The 16638-nt window shown below is 50.3% G+C and overlaps 1 protein-coding gene across 6 annotated transcripts in view; it reads right to left on the bottom strand.

The window, feature by feature from the left end:
* Positions 1-14705, bottom strand: part of CIITA (class II major histocompatibility complex transactivator) — a 59502-nt gene extending 44797 nt beyond the window's left edge. Inside the window, exon 1 of one of the 6 annotated variants that reach the window (XM_070362698.1) lies at positions 14358-14705. In XM_070362698.1, the coding sequence (XP_070218799.1) occupies positions 14358-14640 (283 nt within the window). In that variant the 5' untranslated portion in view covers positions 14641-14705. Of the gene's footprint in view, positions 1-437; positions 566-2073; positions 2270-14357 lie in introns of those variants that run through there. The other 5 variants (XM_070362699.1, XM_070362697.1, XM_070362701.1 and 2 more) reach the window with 5 other exon arrangements.
* Positions 14706-16638: the final 1933 nt, after the last annotated feature.

Consider the following 16638-nt stretch of genomic DNA (forward strand, 5'->3'; position numbering starts at 1 on the left):
ATGCAGCCCGGGTCCTAGGTCTCGGGGTGGAAGGGAAGCCTGTGATTCCCTCCTCGCGCTCCCGCGCGCATCTTCAGATTCCAGGACGCTCAGCCAGTGTGGCTACCCAGCGTCTGGCCGCCCCGCTAGCCTGCTCTGCGCGCCTCTTCTCTGTCCCCGTGTCTCTGCAGATGCTGCCCTTCCCGCCCGCTCTCCCCGCCGCCGCTCCCGGGCCCCGGTAAGCTGGCCAAAGCAGCCCAGCTCCGGGGTCTCCACTCCCATTTCCTGTGTGGAATCCTTCCAGGGATGCTGGAGACGAGGGGTTTTCTGGGTGTGCACTCTGCACGTTTACAGTCCCCGGCTTCCAGCCTTGCTGTGTGACCTCGGGCAAGTAGCTACCAGTCTTTGAACTCTATTCCTAGCCCCACCTCGGGGGCCGCAGAGGGGCCTTGGGTTACCTGCCATTGTTTCCCGCGACTCCTGCGCACGCTGCCTTCTGCTTCTCCCTCCTGCCAGCTCTGCGGTTGAAGGAGGGCGAGGGCGGGATGGGCCGTTGCCGGGCCACCTCCCTTCCACCCCTTCGGGCCCCCCCCACCCCGCCTCCGCCCCCCCTGTGGCTGCCTTTTTTCTCTTTCACTTTCTCTCTGCCGCAAAGGGCTTGAGCCACCCAAGCTGGGGAGTAAGCAGACACCCAAGCCGCCCCGGCTGCACCCACCACGTGCTTTCTCAGAAGCACCTAGTCTGCCGCTCACCAGAGCTCCAATCAGCCCCTAAAAATAGCCAGTGCTCCCTTGCCGGGAGGTAGCCTGCCCTTAGGCATTTGAAACACAAGCCCTGATTAGGAGGAAGCTGGCCCTCCCTTTCTTTCCACTTCAGCCCCACCTTGAAACTGACAAGCCATTCCTGCAGGGTACAGGGACTCGCTAGCCCAGCCACTCACTCCAGAGCAGCCGGCTGCCCTGGGAGGCAGAGAAAATTACTCAGGTCAATTCAGCCCTGGCAACCTTGATTCCCCCGCCCCCACCACCACCACCACACCTCCTGACAGCTTTCTTGCCTCCCTTCTTCCACACCCCTGCTCCATCCACCCTGAGGCCTTGGAGAGGTCACTTCCCTTCCCAGGATTGGATTTCCTCACCTGGAATTGAGGGGGAAGCCTTCAAGGTGACTTCTGACCTCTCTCTCTCCTTAGAAAATTCTCCCTGCCCCAAGCTCCCGCTGCTACCCTCAGAGCCGGCAAACGTCATCAGTCTGCAGGTTCGGAGGAGGCCGAGCATTTATTTCAGCAGCATCTGACCAAAGACTTCTCACACTCTCAACCACACAACAAAGGCAACACCAATAATATTGGGTTCCTGTGTGGATCTTCAGATATTAAAATAAACTGGGCGCTGTGCTAGAACCTTGGATTGCTCACCTTGGTCTTGGAATAAAAGTTTCCCCCAATCCCATTTAACAGCCCAGACTCAGTATAGGCTGGGGACCCTATGTCACTCGACACCCAGGCAGGCAGCGCAGCTGGGGTTCAAATCTGCATGCTGCTTTCAGAGCTGATACCAGATGTCTGTCCCCTGTCCCCCACTTATTCCACAAAGTGCCAGTTGGAAATGGGGGAGAGGGTAGCATCGGGCCAGGTGCCTGGCTACTCCCCACCAGGCTCAATGTCTAGACTAATGGGCTGACTCTGGCTTTGGTGTCCCTGCTTCCTGGGGATGGGGTGGGTCTGGCAGGGGTTCCACCCTTCAAGGGCACCCCTCAGTGTTTACCTGGCAGAGAGAGGACCTTGCGGTTGGCAGAGCCTGGCCATCAACACTGAGAGCTAACGACACGCCCCTGGAAGTCATCCCTTTAGTACCCTTCAGGCTGATCAAGTTCTCTTACATTCCAGACACCTGAGTGAAACTGCAGGTCCCTCAGTGGAAGGAAACGGCAAACCACCTCACTTCTTCCAAAAGCCCCAGCAGGCCAAAGACCCCTTCCTGCCATCCTCACCCCCCTAGTTCAGAGCAGTGTCTCCTTTTTTTGGGGATGGCGGGATGTCACCCTAAATTAAGAAGCATTTTCAGCTCCAACATCCCCCACCCGCCTTTTTACCTTGGGGCTCTGGCAGGTAGGACCCGGCAGGGCGTGGAGCCAGGCAACGCATGGTGTGGGAAACACAGGGAGGCAGCAACTTCCGGACTCTGGCAGCCCCTCCTGGTGCCCTCAGCTTGCCCAGTGAGGTCTTCAGGTGCCCAATTCAGGAGCAGGCAGCCTCATCTCTGGCCAGTCTCCCTACACCTGGTCAGGAGCCCGCCAAGACTAAGCAAACATGCAAAAGAAGCAAGTAAGGGACCAGCGGAAAATTCTCCCCTTACCAGGTGATCAGTGCTGCCAGATTTCTCTTACTAGGCATGCTCTAATTTGCCCACGCTCCCTTAAACACTCCCTGTGTTTTATTTCGGTTCCTTGTTGTGTACCAAATGGGGTGATGACCAGGAAAGATAGTGAGTTGACTGTTGGAGTGTCTTCAACACAGTCATTCTAAAACGGTGTTCACCACAGTGGAACCACGCTGGTGCCAGTTGCCAATATATGCCATCTTCTGTAGGGTGGCGCTAGGGCCAGAGCCTCACAGATGCCTCAAGATAAGCTGAAAGCCCCTGCTGAGTTCTGCAGACTCCCTGGATTCCATTGCCATCCCCCATCCCACTTACACAACAAACTGCCCTGAGTTTCCCCAGAGAAAGAGTCCTCCACTCATCATTCTTATTCCAAGACATTGGATTAAAATATAAATTACATATTAGAAAGTGTTACCCCAAATATGATATACTTAGACACACATAGTTTGGGGTACCAGATAAATGCAGCAGAGAGACTGTCACAGGAGAAAGTTAGTGCCTTTTCAAGGTTCTGCCCAGGCTTCTGGAAGCCTCCAGAAGAAAGTCTCAGTCTGGGGGCTAATGAACTTTTAACGCCTCTTCTAATGCATCATCAACCCATCTCACAGAGAGCAGCCCCCAGCTTCAAGCCATCAGTAGAGAGCAGTGTCTGGCCAGAATGCCCTCCTGTTTCATAGTTACCTTCTGCGTGTGGCATTCTTTTTCATTTATGTTGGACATAAACTTTCCTTGGGAAATAAAATTGAATGAAAAACGTGACAGAGAAGGCAATGGCACCCCACTCCAGTACTCTTGCCTGGAAAAGCCCATGGACGGAGGAGCCTGGTGGGCTGCAGTCCATGGGGTCGCAAAGAGTCGGATACGACTGGGCGACTTCACTTTGACTTTTCACTTTCATGCATTGGAGAAGGAAATGGCAATCCACCCTAGTGTTCTTGCCTGGAGAATCCCAGGGACGGGGGAGCCTGGTGGTCTGCCGTCTATGGGGTCACACAGAGTCGGACACGACTAGAGCGATTTAGCAGCAGCAGCAGAAAAATGTGAGTAGTTTGAAAACAACCAAAAAACCCTAACCTGTCAAGCTAATAGTAGTGTGCGTGTGTGCTAAGTCGCTTCGGTCATGTCCGACTCTGTGCGACCCCGTAGACTGTAGCCCACCAGGCTCCTCTGTCCATGGGATTCTCCAGGCAAGAAGACTGAAGTCGGTCGCCGTGCCCTCCTCCAGGGGATCTTCCCGACCCCAGGATGGAACCTGCGTCGCTTATGTCTCCTGCGCATTGGCAGGTGGGTTCTTCACCACTCACACCACCTGGGAAGGCCGACAGTATTGCAGAGGGTACAGAACGATCATGAGGTTGGTACCGAAATGAATGACGTTTCGGAAACAATGACTTTGGAGCCTCAAGCATTTTTATGGAAAGAACACTGAATTGGGAATTTGCAGCCCTGTGGTTCAGCCCCCACGGTTACTAGCTGATGGGTCACCTCAGACCCCTCACTTCCGTTGTGTGGGCCTCAGTTTCTCCGTGTGTGAAGCGAGGGCAATGATGCCTATATTTGTATAGGGATTATTTTCGAGGCAGTTTCTGCTTTCAGAAGTTCCGAGAGGGGAAGTAGGCAGACACGTGAGACTGCTGAGAGTCAATGTGAAACAGTCTTGTTCTGTTAGGCTAATAAAACAGACACGATGAGTATGAGACATCCCAAGAAGTCTCAATTTCCTGTGACCTGGCACACCAGGCCATTCCATGAGGACACCTTCTGTCCTCAGAGGGAGCTGGCTCTGACGGCTGTGGCCACGGCAGCTCTGAACCAGCTTCGTGGCCCGGCCAAGCTTGGAATGAGAGTCCCCTGGACCCGGGGTGCGCCTGTATGGATGCTGTCATTTCTCACCTGGACTACCTGCTACCTGGTCTCTCCATGTCCTCCTTCACCTGCCCCCACCCCAGACCCATGCTCTATAAGACCCGAATCTGATCACGCCTGTGTCCACACAGGTTTCTGAGCCGGGAGGGTGACACATGCCAGCCTGCGTTTTGACTGATGGCAGATGCCATCAATTGGTACCAGGAGGGCCTCGAGTACGGAGCCAGGAGAGGAGCGCTGTGGAACCTCACCAGGTGCTGAGGGGGGTCCAAATTCTAGCAGAGGCAGTGGAGATGAGGAGATGGTGCGCTGAGATGAAGTGACAAGCATCCAGGACTGAGTGGGCAGGCCTAGGAGGGGGCCGAAGGGTTAAGCCAACGACGGGGTCTCTCCCTATTAGAACTTCTAGCATACCTGCTGAAGCTCCTCTTCAAAACTCCCCCAGAGGCGGTGACCACTCATTCTCTTGAGCCCAGGATAAAACCAATTCCCGCTAGACTAGGGAGCCCTCTCAGAACTTGCCCCAGGCACCTGAATTTCTTTGTCTCAAGTCAGAATTCAGCATGACAAAGCTATAGACCGAAGCACTGTTGCAGGTACCAGTCTGGGGTCCCCAGCCAAGCACAGAGGAGAGGAGATGAGGGGACTTGATCTTGCAGGTAGGATTAGCATCACAGAGAGCTTGCCATCCCCTGTGGCAATCTCTCCAAACAGATCTTGCTCAGTCCTACCTGCTTCAGTTCAGTTCAGTTCAGTTACTCAGTCATGTCCGACTCTTTGCAACCCCATGAATCGCAGCACGCCAGGCCTCCCTGTCCATCATCAACTCCCGGAGTTCACTCAAACTCATGTCCATCGAGTTGGTGATGCCATCCAGCCATCTCATCCTCTGTCGTCCCCTTCTCCTCCTGCCCCCAATCCCTCCCAGCATCAGAGTCTTTTCCAATGAGTCAACTCTTCGCATGAGGTGGCCAAAGTACTGGAGTTTCAGCTTATCTCTGCTCAAGCAGGGTCCCCATCCCACCCCTCGTAGGACCACCCTCCTGCCTCCTCCTGTCGGACTGCATTTTGGTCATCCTTCGAGGCCCACTGTGGTCAGCCTTCCAGCTAACAATAATCTTCTGCTTTCCTCTTTTTAACAAACTTGCAGCCATGGATTTGGCAATACATCATGAACTTCCTATTTCCTGAGTATGGCCCCCGCTGCCTCTGACGAAGTCATAAAGTCCTTAATGTCTGTCTTACTGTGTTTCCCAAAGAAAGGCAATGCCAAAGAATGCTCAAACTACCGCACAATTGCACTCATCTCACACGCTAGTAAAGTAATGCTCAAAATTCTCCAAGCCAGGCTTCAGCAATACGTGAACCGTGAACTTCCAGATGTTCAAGCTGGTTTTAGAAAAGGCAGAGGAACCAGAGACCAAATTGCCAACATCTGCTGGATCATCAAAAAAGCAAGAGAGTTCCAGAAAAACATCTATTTCTGCTTTATTGACTATGCCAAAGCCTTTGACTGTGTGGATCACAATAAACTGTGGAAAATTCTGAAAGAGATGGGAATACCAGACCACCTAACCTGCCTCTTGAGAAACCTATATGCAGTTCAGGAAGCAACAGTTAGAACTGGACATGGAACAACAGACTGGTTCCAAATAGGAAAAGGAGTATGTCAAGGCTGTATACTGTCACCCTGCTTATTTAACTTCTATGAAGAGTACATCATGAGAAACGCTGGGCTGGAAGAAGCACAAGCTGGAATCAAGATTGCTGGGAGAAATATCAATAACCTCAGATATGCAGATGACACCATCCTTATGGCAGAAAATGAAGAGAAACTAAAAAGTCTATTGATGAAGGTGAAAGAGGAGAGTGAAAAAGTTGGCTTAAAGCTCAACATTCAGAAAACGAAGATCATGGCATCTGGTCCTATCACTTCATGGGAAATAGATGGGGAAACAGTGGAAACAGTGTCAGACTTTCTTTTTTTGGGCTCCAAAATCACTGCAGATGGTGACTGCAGCCATGAAATCAAAAGATGCTTACTCCTTGGAAGAAAAGTTATGACCAACCTAGATAGCACATTCAAAAGCAGATAAATTACTTTGCCAACAAAGGTCCATCTAGTCAAGGCTATGGTTTTTCCAGTGGTCATGTATGGATGTGAGAGTTGGACTGTGAAGAAAGCTGAGTGCCGAAGAATTGATGCTTTTGAACTGTGGTGTTGGAGAAGACTCTTGAGAGTCCCTTGGACTGCGAGGAGATCCAACCAGTCCATTCTGCAGGAGATCAGCCCTGGGATTTCTTTGGAGGGAATGATGCTGAAGCTGAAACTCCAGTACTTTAGCCACCTCATGTGAAGAGTTGACTCATTGGAAAAGACTCTGATGCTGGGAGGGATTGGGGGCAAGAGGAGAAGGGGACGACAGAGGATGAGATGGCTGGATGGCATCACTGACTCGATGGACGTAAGTCTGAGTGAACTCCGGGAGTTGGTAATGGACAGGGAGGCCTGGCGTGCTGCGATTCATGGAGTCGCAAAGAGTCAGACACGACTGAGTGACTGAACTGAACTGAACTGAATATGTTTGACTTTCTTTTTGAAAAGGATGCCAAGATTGTTTGAGTGAATGGTTGGCGTTTAAATTTGATTAAGGCAGACAACCTCTAAATGGATGGAGAGTCCTCCTGTACTAGGTTGTAAGTATCTTTTCTTACCCTTTTTGGTGACCTGCCTCATTTCTAGCAGATGCTAAATAAATGCTTAAGGGAGAGGGAAGTAAGGAGGTGAGAAAGCAAGGAAGAGAGATCAGACAAGAGGTGGGGGAGTAGAGAGAAAAAAACCTAATATGTAGGCAAATTAGGAGATCAACCCAGTCAATCCTAAAGGAAATCGATTCTGAGTATTCATTGGAAAGACTGATGTTGAAGCTGAAGCTCTAATCCTTTGGCCACCTGATACAAAGAACCAACTCATTAGAAAAGACTCTGATGCTGGGAAGGACTGAAGGCAGGAGGAGAAGGCGACAACAGAGGATGGTGTCACCGACTGGATGGACATGAGTTAGAGCAAACTCAGGGAGGCAGTGAAGCATGGAGAAGCCTGGCGTGCTGCAGTCCACGGGCCACAAAGAGTTGGGCACAACTTAGTGACTGAATAACATCAAGGCAAATTAGGCAGGTCGGAAGGTATCTGAGAACATAGACCTGTTCGTGGGTAAATGTACAAGTGGATTAGTTGATAAGAAGGTGGGTGAATCAGCTGATACATAAATATTTGGGCAGTCAGAGAAATGAAATATTGATAAGTTGATAGAATTAGATAGTAGATGTAAGTTGATCAATTGGTTAGTAGATATTAGTATAGTTGGGGCTTCCCGGGTAGCGCTGGTGGTAAGGAACCTACTTGCCAATGCAGGAGACATAGGACATGAGGGTTTGGTCCCTGGGTCAGAAAGACTCCCGGGAGGAGGGCATGGCAACCCACTCTAGTATTCTTGCCTAGAGAATCCTGTGGACAGAGGAGCCTGATGGGCTACAGTCCAGAGGGTTGCAAAGAGTCAGACAAGACTGAAGCGACTGAGCACTGACAGTAGTCAGTTGGGTAGACCAGGTAAGTTTGAGAGCAGGCAGCGGGAGAGACCAATAATGGTAAGTAAGGACACAGGTGAGATGCTCAAGGGAACAACAAAGAACAGAAACAGTCCCTGGCTGAGTCAGGTGCCAGACCGGGAGCCAAGCCGAGAATAGAACAGGCCCCTGGTCAACCCTGGGAAAACCCATGGGGACTTGCCAACTTCCGGTTGCAGGTGTTTCTGCTTCTGCGGCTCATGTGGGTGAAGGTGAAGGAAGTCTGGCTGGCTGGGAAGCCACTCAAGGTGAAAACCAAGTGGTCCTTGCCAACACATCTCCTTCCAGGAGCCAGCGGAGACTCACTTACCAGGGATCAGAGCAGGAATGGGTTTGGGGAGGAAAAAGGGGTAGAAAGAAGGGAGGGTGCAGCCTTCCTCCCCTCTGCATCTTGGCTCGGGTGAGTCTCATCCTAAGGACCAAATGGGGAAGGAAGTGACAGGAAGAACTTAACAGTCTGGGGTATGTCCCTCCCTTTCCAATAGATCAGGCAACATCCTAGAAGGAGGCTTTGTTCTGTGTTTCCTAGAACAGAGTTCTCACAGGTAAAACTACCACACTGTGAAAACACAGAGAGACAAAATAATGAAGGAAAGCCAAAGGCAACAGTAAGATGTAAAGCCACGGCAGGGGCGTCCCACAGCCTGTGAGAAGGCTCGCCCCAAGAGCACCGCTGTGCCTCCGTCCACAAACCTGAGGCCGGCTGGGTCTGACCTTGCCACCGGTCATCCTTCCATTCACCTTGAGTCTGCGGTTGCCCCAAATGCCACCCTGGAGGCTGACGAGTCAGAACGAGCTTTCATGCTGGCAGCAATGCCTGTGTTTTGGATGATGTCACTGAATTCTCGGAATAGCCACTCTGGATGCTAGTATCGCCTCCATTTTACAGATGGGGAAACCGAGGGATCCCAGGAAGGGATCGGCATCCTAGCCCTTGGAATCAGGGAGTCACAGCTGGCACCGAGGCTGGCTGAGGCCACAGTATATGTGCTTAACCAATGTGCCAGCTTGGAGTCACATTAACTCTCAGATGCACATAGCGGCCTCACACTCAGCACTGGAGTAGGTGTCTAGATGTGATGTGGAGCCCTCAAAGAGACTGCAGACTCAACTCCCTGGTTTATCCTCCCCCCAGTCCAATGCAAGAGATGTAAGAGATGCAGGTTCAATCCTGGGTCAGGAGGATCCCCTGCAGGAGGAAATGGCACCCACTCCAGGGTTCTTGCCTGGGACAGTTCTTCCAGTACAGAGGAGCCTGGTGGGCTCATGTGGGTCCATGGCGTCACAGAGAGTCAGACACAACTGAAGCGACTAAGCATGCATGCCTAAGTGATTGATCACAGCACAATGTGTATGTGTCTGACATTTCTAGAGTTATCTGTCTAATGCCAAGCGCTTCCTGGGATAGTTTCTCAGACACCATCTCACTGAACCCTTGCTATGACCCTGGGAGGTTTATATCATCACTCCCATTTTAGTGATGAAAAAACTGAGCATCAGACTTGTTCAGGCATGTGGCCAAGGTTACACAATTTGTAAGCAGCAGGGCATGGCTGCAGGACTAGAGCTGTTCAGCTTCCAGCCTAGTTCTCCCTCCATACTGCCACACTAAGTCTCTCTTCTCTGGCCTCTGACTGTCCTCCAGGGGTTGTCACTCACTGTCCCCAGTCAGGTAGCTGAGTTCTGTCCCGACTCTTGGGCCTCCACCGGGCTTGCTGGGGGCTGGATGCACATGTGCTTTTCTGTGCAGCAGAGTCAACCCCAAAGAAGTGCACTTCCTGCACAATTGCAGCTGAAGTATTATCATATCCAAAGGTGACTTCTGAATCATCAGGCTGGTTTCAGTTTGAAGATGGTCAGCCTGCTTCAGGTAGACTTACGGTATCCCTTTGGGTTATTCAAAAGAGGCAGCCAGCTAGAAAGAGAAACGAGTGATCTGGGCCCATGAGATCTAATAGCCACCCCTCCCCAGGCCATGATCGAGGCAATCATTCACCTCCCTGTGCCTCAGAGTACTCATCTGTAGAGTGAGAGTAATGGTAAACAGGAGCCATCCACACACGCATCCATCTCCCCAGTCACCCGTCACCCAGCCACCTATGCACCTACCCATCAACCATTCACCTATCCTTCCCACCTCCCTGCCCACCCATCCACCCATCCATCTACCCACCTAACCACCTACCCATCAACCATTCACCTATCCTTCCCACCTCCCCACCCACCCACCCACCCACCCATCCATCCACCTAACCACCTACCCATCAACCATTCACCTATCCTTCCCACCTCCCCACCCACCCACCCACCCATCCATCCACCTAACCACCTACCCATCAACCATCACCTATGCCCCCACCCACCTACGCACAGCCCCCATCCACTCATCACCCAGCCACCTACCCACCTACCCTCCCATCACCCATCCACCTATCCAGTTCCTTACTCGCCCACCCATCCATGATCTATCCCATCCATCTACCTACCTATCAACCATTCACCTGTGCCCCCACCCACCTACCCACACAACCCCCACCCACCCATCACCCAACCACCTACCCACCCACCACTCAGCACCCATCCACCTATGCACCTACCCATCAACCATTCATCTACCCACCCACCCACCCATCCATCTACCTATCATCCAGTAGTCTAATATTCAACAAACACACATTGCACACCTATCCTTTTCCAGGCATTATATTAAGTGTTCGGGATACATCTGTGATAAAAGCATAGATCTCTCCCCACAGGGTGCTTACTTTCCAGTGAGAGAGTCAGACAATAGGCAGCAAACAAAGGAACCTCCTGAGGGTCCAATGGTTAGGACTCTGCTCACATTGCCAAGGGCCCGGGTTCAGTCCCTGCTCGGAGAACTAAAATCCCCCAAGCCGTGCAGCTTGACTAAATAAATAATCAGCAACAAACATAATACAAAAGTAAAGTGTATCAAAGGTAAATATGTCAGTGTGGGGAGTGGTACTCAGAGTGTGGAGGGGGAGTTGCAAATTTAAATAGGATGATCAGGGTAGGCCTCCCTGAGAAGGTGACATTTGAGGAAAGTGCTAAAGGATTCAAGGAGGTTGGCCCAGAAGATACCTGGAGAAAAGAGTGTTCAGAAGGAAGCAACAGCATGTGCAGAGGTCCTGTGGCAGGGAGTGTGCCCGGCTGTCCCAGGGACCCCAAGGGTACCAGCATGGCTGGAGAAGATGAGACAGCAGGAGTATAGGGTGGGAGCAGAGCAGGGATGAACCAGATCTTGAAGGGCCTCATGGGAATCGTCCGGATTTAGCTTTCCTCTGAGTGACACGGGAAGCCAGTGCAGGGTTTAGGGCAGCGGAGGGTGACGATCACGATAGGGTTGTAGAGAGAGTTACAAAAACTTCACACTCCGATTTCCTTTTTTCTGAAGCCCTGTTGAAACTCAAGTCAGTGCCCTTTATTTCTACAAACCACACACTTCTCCTCCCCCTGTTCTCCTTGTCCCAGTCCAAAGGCTGCTCCCTCTCCTTGCCCCCTGGCTGCATCACTGCCTGTAGTCCTTACAGATGGAGTCTCACAGGCCTGGGAGGAGCTGGCCTGGAAGAGGGTGGTGGGGGAGCAACAAGGAAAGGAAGTGATGTATCCTTCCTTGTCTCCCAGGCTCCTGAAGACCGCATGGAGCTCAGTTCCCTTTCTAGAGTCACATGGCATCAGAAATAAATATATTACATCCCCTGGGAGGAAACTGAGTTTAATAACAGGAACCCGCCCTTGAAGCGAGAGGGAGGAGCAGAGGTGTGGGCAGCCAGCAGAGTGGAGGAGGCTGCAGTTTGCAGGGGGTGTATCGAGGAGAGAGGAAGGCCTTGACACCCCCTGAAGTTGGCATCTGCATCAAGACTGCATAGGCCATGTGTGTTCTCTGCAGTTTCTTTCCTCTGCATCTTACAGTTTTCAGAGTGCACGTCTTTTGCCTCCTTCCATAGGTTTATTCCTGGGTATTTTATTCATTTTCATGCAATGGTAAAGAGGACTGTTCCTTTCATTTCTCTTTCTGATCTTTCATTGTAGAGAAATGCAACAGATTTCTGTGTGTTAATTCTGTAACCTGCAACTTTGCCAAATTCTTTGACGAGCTCTAGTAGTTTTCTGGTAGCATCTTTAGGAGAGACATGTACACACTGCTGTATTTAAAATAGATAACGGACAAGGAAATCAACCCTGGATATTCCTTGGAAGGATGCTGCTGAAGCTGAAGCTCCAATACTTTGGCCCCCTGATGCAAGGAGCCGACTCTTTGGAAAAGACCCTGATGCTGGGAAAGATTGAAGCAAAAGGAGAAGAGGGTGGCAGAGGATGAGATAGCAGTTAGATAGCATCACTGACTCAATGGACATGGATTTGCGCAGATTCCAGGAGATAGTGGAGGACAGAGGAGCCTGGTGTGCTTCAGTCCAAGGGGTCGAAAGAGTCAGACACAATTTAGCGACTGAATAGCAACAACAAGAGGAAGGACCTACAAGGACCTACCTTATGCTGCAGGGAACTCTGCTCAATATTATGTAACAACCTAAATGGGAAAGGAATTCGAGAAAAGAGTAGATACATGTATATGTATCCCTGAGTCACTTTGCTGTACACCTGAAGCTAACACACTGCTGTAAAGCAATTATACTCCAATATAAAATAAAAAAGTTTTTAAAAAGACCCCATAAGTGGCTTGCACTCCCATTAAGAAATCAGGGGGGGTCATTCAGGTGATAGAGATGTCCCAGCCCCCCTGGGGTCTTTTAGGAGGGGAAGAGTAAAAGATGTGTCTGAGGAACAGACAGAGATGATCTGGGTGAGAATTCACCCAGGAAGACAGCCCACCCCTTGTAAACATGTATCTTGGCAGAAGAGTTGGAGAAATGCCTACAACTGCCCTGGAGCCCATGGCAAAATCATCAAGAGGCTGTTTAGCCCTTAAGACCAGACTGAGCCACAAGTGTGTCTGCCTTCAAATCCAGCCTCAACACTTCCTGCTTGGGGACCAGAGTTGGTCACCTCTGGGCAGTCTCTGTCTTTTCTTCCTGTGTAACATAAGGCTGCTGCTGCTGCTAAGTCACTTCAGTCGTGTCCGACTCTGGGCGACCCCATTGACAGCAGCCCACCAGGCTCCCCCATCCCTGGGATTCTCCAGGCAAGAAAACTGGAGTGGGTTGCCATTTCCTTCTCCAATGCATGAAATCATTAAAGGGTTAGGGTGGATATGAGAAAACCCACTGGCTTAGGTGTGCCTGGCAAGCAACGAAATACTCAATAAATGTGAATTGTGATTATATCAAGTTGTAAGTTACTCCAAAACCATAAAAAAACCAAGGACTAGAATTTATGACATCAGCTCACAAAATTGGGAAAGCACAGGTTTATGTAACGGAGGCTGAAAAGTAAGTGTCTTTAGGAAGAATGTTGTTAGTGGGAATTCCCTGGTGGTCCAGTGGTTAGGACTCCACGCTTCTGCGGCTGGGTTGTGGAGGGCGGCCTGGGTTTGACACACCTGGTTGGGGGAACTAAGATCCCTCAAGCTGCGTGGTATGTCCAAAAATAAAAATTAAGAAGACTGTTGTTTGCAACAAAGTGAGAACCTTCTTGCAAGTGGGAAAGAAGACCTAAAATGTTTGAGGAGCCAAGGATGCGAGTGGAAATGGTATGGCATAGGCTTTTTTTCCCGCTTTAAGATGAATCAGGAGTCAGCAGTACCCTTTAAAAACAAGACACTCTCTTCAACTTGGTTCCTCTTCTGTCTCTCTCTCTCTTTCTCCCCCTCTTTCTCTTTCTTCCTCCCTCTCTCTCTTCTTTCCTCCCATCCTTCCTCCCTTCTTCTGTCCTTCTGTCTACCTCCCTCTCTTTCTCTCCTGTCTCTCCTTCCCTTTCTCTTCCTCCCTGTATGTCTTTCAGTTTCCCTCTCTCTTCATGACCCGGATGCACACACAGGCACGTGCATACACATGCACACACACACGCCCACGCAAACATGCACACACATGCTCACACACACATGTGCACACACGGCAATCTCTGCTCTCCAGCTCTTCAGCCCTTCCTCTCTGTGGCAACCTATGTCTTCAGCTTTGAGACACACTGATTGTGCCGGCATCCGTCTTTCCCACTTGCAGGCAGCGGCTGATTTGTCCATCTGTGCCCTTCACCAGGGCCTTGCACATGCCTAAGGTACCCAGGGAGCTCAGAGAGCAAACCCAGTGGGCATTTGGCTGTGTGCCTCCGGGACGGTTTACTTTTAAGCAGAGTGGGAAGCACACTGTTCCGCCAATGCTCTCGGCATCCCAGCCTGAGCTCTCTAAGCACTTGCTGCTCCTGCCAGCTCAACCGAGACCCTGATTCCTATTCATTCTGCCTTCTCAGCTTGGGACAGAGATGAACATGAGGACCTCCCTTTCAGAGATTAGAGGGAAAAGCCCTGAGCTGCTGACAGCCAGACATGGCTCCATGAGAAAAAAGGGATGGATGGCAACTTACCACCAGGGTCCTTGTAGCTGGGGCCCCTCTCTGCCGTGGGGGCCTGCAGCCCACTCCAGATCCACCCCAAGAGGGCGAAGTCTGGATCTCCTTTCTCCAGCAGGGTCAAGGAGATCTTCCTGGCCAGAGCCTCACCATCAGACTCATGGAGCAGGGCATGGTGGTACTCCCTGGAGAGGAGCTCTTCCGCCAGCAGGTTGTCCAGAAGCGCCTGCACTTGGCTCGGCCGATGGCTAGAGAGCAACATCCGGACCTGAGACAGGATGGTCTGGAAGTGATTCATGGTAGCGCTCAGATGCAGGGCAGCTCCCCTGGGCTAGCGCCTGGTATCTCTGCTCACCCAGCTTGTAGCATCCAAAATGTGAAGTGAAAATCAGGATGGGGGAACCTCTGCAGCTTATTCCTGCTAAGGAGGATTTCCTCATTTGCACGTTAGGCTGGGGTTGCCTGATGAATTGATGGAAGTGGGTTCTGGTCTTGATTTAGACCCATAGATACGTGCATACCTTGCGTGTGCGTATGCCAAAGAGGGTCACGGCTCTGTGGATTCCTTTAGACCCAATCCAGTATTTACTAAGAGGAACAAGACTTGCCTCTTTGAGGACCTATAAGGTGATAGGCTTTCTCGGATGTTGCATCATAACAAGAAGGCACTGGGGCATAGCAATTAAGCAGTTGGGTTTGGAGCCAGTCTGCTGGGTTCAAATCCCCAATTACTTGATGTTTGGCAAGTTACTTAGCCTCTCCTTGCTGCCATTTCTCCATCTGGAAATGTTACCGAGTCCAAGCTCACTCTGCTCATGGCAGGACAGGCCAGCGAATCCAAGAGGCGAGGTACTGAGGCAAGGAATGAACACGGCTTTATTCCGCAAGCCTGACCGAGAAGACGGCAGACTAAAGACTCAAAATAACCATCTTGTCCCGGTCTGGATACCAGGTCCTTTTAGGTATCAGAGATGGCAGGGAGGTGAGGAAACAGAGTAGAGGCCATTTACTCTTATAAGTGTCTCCTAGAAGGGCAAGCCTCAGGCAGGGAGATGTGTTAATTTTTTTCCTTCCTGCCATCTACAGGTGGACAGGGTTCTGATCAGAGGCATTTTAGTTTAAGAGGCAGAGGGGAAGGATTCTCTGAGGCAGGCCGTTATGTGTGATTATAATAACAAAAGCAGCCAAAGACACAGATCTTGCATGGAAGAGTCAAAACTGACTCTCCCCTGTTACGAAAACATGAAGTGATAATAATGGTATTTACATCTTAGAATTGTAGGGAGGAGTAAGCGAGGTAACGCCTGGAGAGTACCCAGCACATCATCTACAACTTGATAATAGTTCAATAAATTTGAATTCAATAAATATGAGCCATTATGATTATTGATTAATCATGCAAGCAATTGTGTCACCTTGGGCTCAGCTTCATTAAACTTCAGTCCCTTCCTCTGAAAAATCTCCCAGGAAAAATAATTCAATCTCATCAGATTTTTCTGAGGATTAAAAGAGGTAGTATGTATAAGGGGCTTAGTGCTGGTCCTGGTGAGCACTTCATGAAAATTGACTATTACTAATATTATCCCCAATTAATAACACAGAAAACAGGCTTTGCATAGGAGCCAGTCTGTTGTAGGATTCTACCCTGAAAAACCTCAGCCCCCGCTTTTTGTATCATAGCTGATTGCTCTTCCAGAAACGCACTGTGACCTCGTTTCCTTTCCTGGCCTCATTTTACCATCTCTCAGATGGGACCATTTGCATTGTTCATTTCAGTGAGACAAATAGGGATTTCCACTTCCAGTATGGGTGAGAGTTCCTATTTGACCAACACTACCACAATGACAGCTATAAGCTCTGGTGGCTGGGAGGCAGAAGAAAGTATAAAAAACAGCTACCTGAAGGCCCTGGGGAGCAATCAGAGCAGGCAGACCCTGGACAGGAGTCAATATGTGGGAGACAAGAATATCACTGGTGAATTCCCAGCTCATTAGTTTAGCTCAAGGAGATCTCAGTCTGTGTTCTGCAGGGCAAGTAAAATTCTGCTTGGAAAAAGAAAAAAGTTTTACTGCCCCGAATAACCAGAGGACAAAATTTGAGATAACAATAGTTGCTGGAAAGTGGGAGTAGAAATTCCAAGAAGGAAAGAGACAGAGAGAAGTTGCTCTAAATTCTGGGTATAAACTGTCCAAATGTATGGTTGACCTCTGAACCCTGCATTCACAGCTCATTCGAGTTCTTGTTCATTCATGCATTCACAGCTCAACTAAGGCTAAAGGAACTGAGCTGAAATTTG

Source organism: Bos mutus, chromosome 25 (assembly GCF_027580195.1).
Source record: "Bos mutus isolate GX-2022 chromosome 25, NWIPB_WYAK_1.1, whole genome shotgun sequence".
NCBI lineage: Eukaryota > Metazoa > Chordata > Mammalia > Artiodactyla > Bovidae > Bos > Bos mutus.